This window comes from Pundamilia nyererei, unplaced genomic scaffold (genome assembly GCF_000239375.1).
Source record: "Pundamilia nyererei isolate P.nyererei 1_Seehausen unplaced genomic scaffold, PunNye1.0 scaffold00095, whole genome shotgun sequence".
In the NCBI taxonomy this organism is placed as follows: domain Eukaryota; kingdom Metazoa; phylum Chordata; class Actinopteri; order Cichliformes; family Cichlidae; genus Pundamilia; species Pundamilia nyererei.
In genome coordinates, this window is record NW_005187496.1 from 1,501,766 (window position 1) to 1,511,013 (window position 9,248).

The window sequence follows — 9,248 nt, forward strand, 5'->3', positions numbered from 1 at the left end:
GCTCAAGACTTATGAGGTCACCAACTGAGCACTAATATGTTAGAGAACATGATAAACATGCTTTTCTCACCAGCTGACATATTTAAAGATGTTCCAATGCTGCCCCCTGGTGGAGGAGTGGAACTATAACCACATTGTTTACCATTTACTGAAAGGGGAAAAGAACCACACACACTATATAGATGCACCACGGAAGCAAAAGATAAGGGGGGGAAAAAAAGGACATTAAATTAATTTATTTAAAAAAAAACAAAAACAAAAAAAAGCATTTCTCCACTGAAGCAGAACAAACATTTTTGTTTCCTTTTACTGTTGGTTGAAACATGTACAATCAGGAAGAAAAAAAAATAAAATAAAATAAAAAGACTCGCTGGTTCGAAAGAACAGAGCAAAAGTTAATTAAGCAAAAGGGGGGGTTGGGCGGGGTTAGCCAACACCACAACGTCAACACAGCCGGGAAGGACCAGGAGGAGGAGGAGGAGGAGGAGGAAGGTGTGAGGAGAAACAGAAAACAAAAGGGAAAATAAAACACGAACATTCAATTAAGTGCAGGTCTGGTTGGGACAAAGCAGTCTTTTTTTTCCTCTTCAATTTACATTTAACAACATCTGTTGTCGGACACATGCAAGGTCAACATCTGGAACTACACAAGGAGATTTCATATGCTTATATCGGTTATCTGTGCACGTATTAAAATATGTAGGCGTAACGAAGCAATTTCATACGGATATGTCAGAACGAGGGAAATAAAGTTTATGAAAAAAAGTTACTGTTTCACTGAACAGAAAAAAAAAAGAAAAAAAAAAAGAACAAAATCGAAAGTGAGATTTCTATCTTGGTTACCGAAATGTCACCGACCTCACCGTTTTGTACGCTTCCTTTAATTAAATTATTTCTCTTCTAGGTAAGTGAAAACACAGTTTAAAAAAACAAAACAAAAACAAAGACCCTACGCTCCACATTTTGAACAACAAAATACTGCATATCTACGTACAGCTGCGATTAAGGAAGGTCAGTATCATGAGAGGCTAGCTGCCAGAGTTTCAGGAATATTGGCTCCGAGTTGATCCCTTTCTGAAAGTCTAATTTAAATTCATTTTTTAAATCTAACCACTGAATGCTCATCGCGCTCGCCGCTTGGTTGGTCACGTCACGCTTCCCGACGGGTCAGTGGGGAGAGATGTTCTCTGTTGGCTGCCGGAGTCTCCGATCCGCTCTGAGGTAGACGCGGCAGAAAGGCAGCATCCAGCCTGAGCCGAGTCAGGGCCTCTCCTAGTGGGATCACTTGAGGTCAAAGGTCAGCTCTTAAGTGTTAATTGTTGTTAAGGCTTCCTGTGGTCTCGCTTCAGTCACTCTCCAGTTTCAGGGGCTCAGGGGGGTGGGACACCTACAAGTTCACCTTTGTCCCGTTCCTATATTTTCTTCTCAACCCACATTCCAGTCTTTAAAGGGGCAGACAATTTTTTTTAGTTAATCTTTGATGGTGTAAAACAAGATTATCCAAAATGAAAAGGAACAGAATCTTCTCCGTTTGGCACCTCGGGCGGCTGTGGTAGGAGGAGGAGAAACAAAACTAACAACGAGGACGAGAGAGAGAGAGAGAAACTGTGGATTAGGAGGGGGAGCGAGTGGTGGTGGTGGCGCGCTGCGTGTGGAAACGAACTAGTTGGGTTGGCTGCCTTGGTCGTTAGCTGCCGACGAGACTGAATCCGGTGCGCCGGCCGGGGCAGGCTCTTCTTCCGACTTGCTGCGCTTGGCTTCCGGCTGCTCGGCAGGCTGGTCCCCGTTCTGCCGCTTGGTGGGGAGGGAGGCCGAGGCGGAGGCGTGGGCCGCCAGCAAGTGGAGGGGGCTTGCCACAGCTGAGGCTGTTTGGGGGAAACAAGCAGGAAGACGAGGGTTAAAAGAGGAAACACTTCACTGTTGAGCTGTGGTTCAATAACATCTAGAAGCAGAAGGCCTGTGGGATGTGTGGTTTGGATCAGCTGCCACAAGTGAGCACACCAAAAACCTTTTCAGATCCAGAGGAGGCAGAAAAATTCTCTGTGGCGACGCTGCTGCTGGATCTCGTGTTTAACTTCAATTTGTGTGGTTTGTTCAAAATAGTTCTCATTTATTAGCCTTTGTGAAAGCCAGCCCACTTCCCACTCCCCTGAAGCAAGCTTTATTCTGATTGGAGGCCTCACTAGGGATCTCTCCCTCTAGATGCTGTGGTCGTGTTTATAAAGATGATTTAACAGGTTTCAGTAAAATAAGCGTTAGTTTATTTTTTATTTTGTCCTCTAACATCCAGATGTCAAAATCCAGAAGGAAAAGAATAGTTGCTTAAATGTCCAGTGGCTATTCTGGCACATTACACCAAAAGCAACAAGAGAGCATGCTTGTTTCTAAGCTTCATACCCCATACACCACCAGACGTAAAAGCAATAATGTCTCAGTTCCATCTAAGCATCTAAAACAGCTCGACTTGAACCAGCCTTGATGTCCCTGCTAAGTGTTCCTGCGTCTCACCTGAGCTGGAGGGTCCCTGGATGGCAGTGGTGATGCTATGGGTGCCATTCTGTGTGATGGCCTTAACAGGCAGCTGGTGTTGACCCATGGGGGCCTGCTGAACTATGGTAACAGTCTGCAGGGGGGTGGCTGCTTGGGAGCTCTGGATGATCCGACTGGAGGGACCTATAGAGGTGATGGTAGGAACCGTCTCTACTTTGACTGAGGATGAGGAACACAAACACAAACAGCGGCTTTAGTGGTGGAAACTCATCACAAGTGTTAGAATGAGGTATGAGCAGGGCTCAGTCAGTTGTGTGACACCAAACAAACACCGAGTGCAAGCGATCAGATCTGCTGAGGCGCTCGGTGTTTGGGGTACAGCAAACAGCGAGATGTTTTCAGAACAACACCGAGGTGACTTTCATGAAGCTGTGCCAAATCCTGGGGCTTCCCCTCAACCTGTAACGCTTCCTTTACCTTTCTTAACATGACACGTTTGATCATGTGACTTCAAACAACTGTCAAAGTTAAAAAAAGGCAGAATCTCAGATTAGACCGTCACATTTTTGAGAAATTTTCTAATCAGATCACTTGATCCGATTAGAATGTTGATGCATTCAAAAATACTGCGACCATGAATGGCAGCAGCAGCTGAATGACTGTTTAAAAAGCTGCTGCTTTTAACCAAGTGAAACTTTGGAAGACGTGAAGTCTGGTTCAAGAAATATTGTCACAGAAAATAAATACAAGATTGTCGAATTTCCAAGCTTCTGGTTGAGATGCTAAACTCTTTAGCTCTTGGAAGCAGACTGGGAGTAACCCTTGAAGTTGAGTTTGTCACATATCAGACGTGCTTATAGAACAACACGAGTGTGTTTGCAGAGGTCAGTGATGGTGGTCTCTGCAGCTACTCATGGAAAAACCCAGAAACTACTGAGGTATCAAAACTCGTTATTAAGGCTACAGCGGGGCTCAAATGTCTTCCTGTGGAAAGAGTTAGTCTTTTAAACTTGGTTCTGCTACTAACTCCTTTAATTTCCTGTCATTTTATTATGATTACTCATTTTGTTGCACAGTACAAGTCTGTGTAGAGACTTAAACTTTACCTCCTTCCATCGCAGGTTAATGCAAATCTTCCTTTACTTTAGATTCTCTTGTCATTGACTGACTGTGTTGCACAACTAGCCAAGATGAACAAACAGATGGACACTTTGCCATGACATGAGCTCAATCCTTTGACTGGATGAGCTAAAAATGAAAGCGCGTGTTAGAAACAGCTGGAACTGGATCAACATGAAATCAGAGCCGCCCCGCTTTAGCTATAGATAATGAGATAACCCTGCAGATTAAAGGGTCTCAAATTAAACACAACTTCGTGAACCGTCTAAATATCGGTCGCTTATATTAGTCCATCATATTTTTAATCATGACTTTGTTTCCGAGTTGTGGAAGAATAAAAGTTTAAGAGCAAAGCCACTAAATTATCCAGCCTATTAATTAGTTAAAAAGACTCAATGTGGCTAATCACGGTGACCCTCGGCATCTTCGGGCCCACAGAGCACAGTGGGGTGTCCCCTGTTGTATGAATGCTACAAGCTAGTAAAAATGGCGCCCATGTCTTGTTTGAAGTCTGGCACCTCCTTCGCTGCTCATCTTTTCATTATAGGTCAATATTTTGCCAAAATCTTCTTTAAATTAGTAATAAATTAACAACAGTTATTAATACTGATGAAGGAAATCTTTATTTTACATGGTTAGGAGGAAAATCTCTCTTCGGGAAACCATCCCCAAGTCTTGGATTAAGGTAATATTGTGTAATATGGTGAAGAATTGAAGCAGGGTTAGAAGCCAAACATTTCACTCTGACAAAATTCAAAGCCAAAACACTCCCTGTAGAGAATTTAATGCCCTAGCTGCTGGCTCACCTTTGACCTCCGTGTGCTCTCCATTCTCCTGCGTCTCGCTCTTGATGATGGTGGCTGGCTGGGCGATGACAGTGGCGGGGCTGAGCGACCCTGCGGGGATCTGCTGCAGGACGTGGACAGTCTGGACAGTGGGCTGGGAGGTGCTGGTGCTCACTGGGGAGGCCATGGTGTAAGTCACTGGCTTGATGGTTTGAGGTAACTGACGCTGGACTGCTATGAGTACCGGCTGGTTGTTAACAGGCGAGCCTGGCACAGCAAAAATCGAGGTGCACAGAAGTTTTAACACATTGAACAAGAAACAGAAAAGAGTCGCGCAGTCAGTATGTGTGGCGCAAAGTGTCGTCTCACACCTGGTGTGTTTTGTGCAAAGCGTGCTTCCTTGATCACTGCCAGTTTGGGCTGGACTGCTGTGGTGGACACTGGGGTGGGAGCAGAGGAAGTCTCCAGCTCCAGGGGAACTGGGGAGCCCTCTCGGGAAAGGCTGTCAGGGGTCTGGACACCGCTGGAGTGCGCAGAGAGCACCCCTGAGTGATTGGGAGATGCCGGGGCACTCCTGAGAGTCAGAAGGAGTTGTTGGAATGAGAAAAATCACACCACGTCCGCTAAAATGTGCCATTAAATTTGTCACGGGAGGACGCAGCCAAACCTGGAAGAGAGGGGTCCATGTGGGGTCCTGAAGCAGGGGACGCCCCGCGGCCTTCGTTTCCTGAAGGCCTGCTCGATGAGCTTGGCCTCCGAGGACGGGTCTATCCTCCAGAATGAACCTTTGCCGGGCTCCTCCTGCGACCGTGCCACTTTGATAAAATAACGGTTCAGAGACAGATTGTGACGGATCGAGTTCTGCAACAGAGAACAGTCTCGAGTTACTTATTGATGACTGAGGTCACGTGTGTGACCGCGTCTGAGGAATCTGTACACTGAGGCAAAGAAACGCACCTGCCAGCCCTTATCTGCCGTCCTGTAGTAAGGATAGTTCTTTGTGATGTGATTGTAAATTCCATTTAGTGTGAGCTGCTTGTCCGGAGCCAGCGTTATGGCCTGGACTATCAGCTGTGCATAGGAGTACGGAGGTTTGGAGTCGTCCTGTGGGGAAGGGACAGGACGCAGATTTAGACACCAGAGCAAATTACCTGTGCAGCGCACATGAAGCAAACTTTCAACAGACATGAATACATAACACTGCTGGTTCTCCTAAAGTGACTGTCATTCAGACATGCGTCACTTTTCCCACAGCGACGGAGCGTCGTGATAGATTTCAGCTCCGATGCTGAAGGTATGCAAGAAACTAGACTAGAGACAGCTGCAGGCTGCAAAATAACCTCAGCTGCTGGTAATGTTTGACAAAAGCCCTGAGGAGGACAAGGAGAAGGAGAAGGAGGAGGAGGAGAAGAAAAAGAAGAAGGAGGAGAAAAGGAGACAAATGCTTCAATCTCATAAATCTGACCGTCACAGCGTCTTCATATTAATTTCCACCTTTACATTCATGTTTGCTTCTTTTACAGCAGCAGCTTTAAAAGCTGTAAATTAAAAGCTCGTCAGCATTTAGTGCAGCTGAGATGACCAAAAGAGAATCTTTGGTCAGAAGTTAAACTCATCAGGTGTTAATAGGTGAACCTGTAGAAGGACTGTTAATGGCTGCCAGCAGCTGCCTTTATCACTCTCACCATCTGCTTTCAGAGGCATGCAACAGTTGGTTGCTGGCTTCAAGTCTAACGGTTGATCCCGTGGGGGCATCCGCAGAGAGCCTGCAGGCCAGCACCAACTGTGCATCGCAGGTTATACACTCACATACTAATTCAGGGTCGAACCAGGAGGCATTCAGATGCCATCAGGTTAATAAAAAGGTTGTTTCAAGCCGTTTCACTATAAATCACCACACATCACACATACACAAGTCAGTGAACATCAATAATAATTTGCATTTTGAGTTAAAGGATTAGAATTTTATATTTCAAGAACCATATTCATGCCCTATTGCATGTTATCCATAAAAGATATCTAGCAAGGAATGAGTTACATAGTCTGAAGTGAAGTGTGACGCAGGAAAGTGAAATAAGTGATTAAATGTTGGACCAAGGCTGAAGTTTGGAGCGGGCTGGGAATTCTCACCTTGGGACTGTCCCCTCCAGAGGCCTCTTTATCGTTCTCAGGCTGGGAGTTGTCGTTTATGAGCTGCAGTTCTGCAGAGCTCACCATGCGACCACCCATCCTGTAGCCTGAGGAGCCCGCACCCCGAGGGCTGGAGGGGCAGGAATTAGCAGCACTGCAGCAACAAAACAAAAGAGGACAGTCAGCTGCCAGGAGATTGTATGCTGAAGCATAAACAGCCAACATTATGTTTGGATTAAACCTCAACATAAGCGCCTGGTATTTTTCAGAAATGGTGTCACTACATTCGCTGGCTCTGCTCATCCGCAGTCTTTGCTGCAGTGACACGCTTTCCGACGACATCTATGCAAATCGCTCTACCACCCAGATCGCACGGGAACACTGCAATCACCACAATCAGGCCTAAAGCAGCGCAGCTTTAAAACCTTAATCAAGTCTAATTATCTGGTGAACAGTGTGAAAAACCAGGGGGTGAACAGGCCTAATGTAAAGGATGATTTGCATATTTCATGTCTGGCTCTGGAGATGCGGGTGCACCAAACAAAAATGCCCTGCCTCACGACCCCTGCATATACAGCACCTGCTGCCTCGAGCGTCGGTCTAAATGTTTGTTTCTTAACAGCAGAACACTAATGTTTACATTTTACAGATGGCGTACATGTCAGAAGAAAGCAGCCATCTGGCTGAGAGGATCTGAGTGTGAGAGATGGATCCGCTTTCCTCTCCGAGCCCTGTGGCTGGAGGACTAAGCTTAAGCTGATCAATATACAGTGAACATGTCGAGGTCAGCTGACCTTAAGGTAAACTAAGGCAGCGTAGGGAGAGCGTTCTATAACCCTGTGCACTGATCCAGGATCAGCCACTAATGTAATCTTCAGTTAAATTGACTGAATATTGATTTTTGCTTATTAAAATAATTCTAGTACATACAAACATACAAGTTTGTTTACACGTAAGAGAGTTTGTCCCAGTTTTAACTCTTTTCCATCGTTGCCTGTGTCGGGTCAACTCAGTTTTTTTTAAAAACAAATTTTTTTGAATTCTCCCACATTTAAATTCAGGGTTCTCTTATTAACACGCCTCTCTCCTGCATAAATCTATGCAATATGCACTCTGGTTAAATACCCAGCAGTCACCTGTGAGGCACATTAGAATTTGCAAATTTAAGCCATTTAAAAAATAAATAAATTCAGACTTCAATCCCACATCTACTGCTAAATACATCATTTCCAGTAATGAATACCTAATGGTGCCAGTAGGCGATGGCAGAGGGCTCATTAGGTGAGCAATGTTTTCTGGAATGTTGATGGTCAGCGGGGAGATCTGGGGCTGCACTGGCTTCACGGGGGACTCGGGCGCCTCTCGTTTCACTTTCTTCCCGCTGGACAGGGCCGTAAATGCGATCTTGATGTTTGTGCTGGGGAACCTGAACGTGCACCTGCAAAACAGGGAACCCACAGAATTTTAAAAACTCAGCAGCTGTAATTCAAGGTGACATGAACCTCGGACATTCTTGGTTTAGAGGTTTGTGAGGTATTATCCAGCGCTCAAACTCATTTACACATAAAGCACGCCAACGTCTGTCAATGAACAGAAGTTTTAACTGCACATTGAATCGCAGAGATCACAACATAAGAAGAAGCACAATTACAACAGTAAGTCTTCAATATTTTCAAATTCTTTTACAAACATGATTGGGAAATGTTGCTGTAGCAAATGAAAGAAATCTGTCAATGCGATTCCTTAAATTGTAAGAAATAAGTGGAAAAAAAAAAACTTTGTCATTTAACGATTCATCTGTTGCTCAATGACTTTGATGCAGCACGAACAGCCACACGCCATGAAGCCATGAAGCTCCCAGCAGTTTTTGTGCCGATGCCGGCGGAGGATTGGAGCTCTGCACTTATAGAGTCAGAGTGCTGGTGGAGTTGCGTTGGTCCTCAGACATTCCACGATCAACTCTGAGTTTTATTGTTGCAAAGAGAAAAAATTTAAGAGTGAAGAAATTTAACAGACTTGTTGCAACAGCAGCATCCTATTGCAGTACCACACTCAAATTCAGCGAACTCTTTAGCGTGACCCCGTCTTTCACAAAGGTTTGTACAGGCAGACTGCACAGCTGAGTGTGTGATTGTATACATGATGCAGCAGCAGGAGTTCAAAGATTCAGACAGGTGTGGTCCAGAGGTTGTGAACTTTAGACTGGCGGATATAGGAGATCTAAAGAAATCCCAACAGCTGTGGATCTCACAGCTGTTTACTCATTTTCAGATTTTTTATTTTAAACTACAGGATAAACAGAAATACTGAGTGTTGGTTTACATAAACAGTTACACAACGTATACAAAACTGCATATGAAGAACAAGAGGGACTAATGTTATAGAGTGCTGCTGGAACAGGAAAGGAATGAGCATGTCATTGACCCTCAAACTGTCTGGGGGGGAAAAAAAGAAGTTGTGGGTGTGAGAGTTGACAACAATGAATGGGCTGAGATCCTCCGAGAACTCTGAGGATACGCCTTACACAGCCATACAGTGACTATCATAAAAATCACAGTTTGCACAGCACACACGAAAGCCTGCTTCATAAAACAAAACTAAATATTGGACGGGTAATTATTAATTAAAATCCCAGCAGTTATAGCTCAGGAAGTTATTCAAGACCGTCACATCAGCCACATGTAATATGCAAACAGTGTGGGACTTAATTCACTCATCTGTTTT

At 44.8% G+C, this 9,248-nt stretch overlaps 1 protein-coding gene across 1 annotated transcript in view; it reads right to left on the reverse strand.

Moving 5' to 3' along the window:
- Positions 1 to 304: 304 nt before the first annotated feature.
- The window catches only part of foxk2b (forkhead box K2b), a 17,116-nt gene continuing 8,172 nt past the window's right edge, over positions 305 to 9,248 (reverse strand). The window contains exons 2-9 of the mRNA XM_005739944.1: positions 7,768 to 7,962; positions 6,525 to 6,678; positions 5,352 to 5,498; positions 5,062 to 5,255; positions 4,766 to 4,968; positions 4,416 to 4,661; positions 2,509 to 2,709; positions 305 to 1,865 (exon numbers count right to left, since the gene is read on the reverse strand). Of these exons, the coding sequence (XP_005740001.1) occupies positions 1,663 to 1,865; positions 2,509 to 2,709; positions 4,416 to 4,661; positions 4,766 to 4,968; positions 5,062 to 5,255; positions 5,352 to 5,498; positions 6,525 to 6,678; positions 7,768 to 7,962 (1,543 nt within the window). The 3' untranslated portion in view covers positions 305 to 1,662. The remainder of the gene's footprint in view (positions 1,866 to 2,508; positions 2,710 to 4,415; positions 4,662 to 4,765; positions 4,969 to 5,061; positions 5,256 to 5,351; positions 5,499 to 6,524; positions 6,679 to 7,767; positions 7,963 to 9,248) is intronic.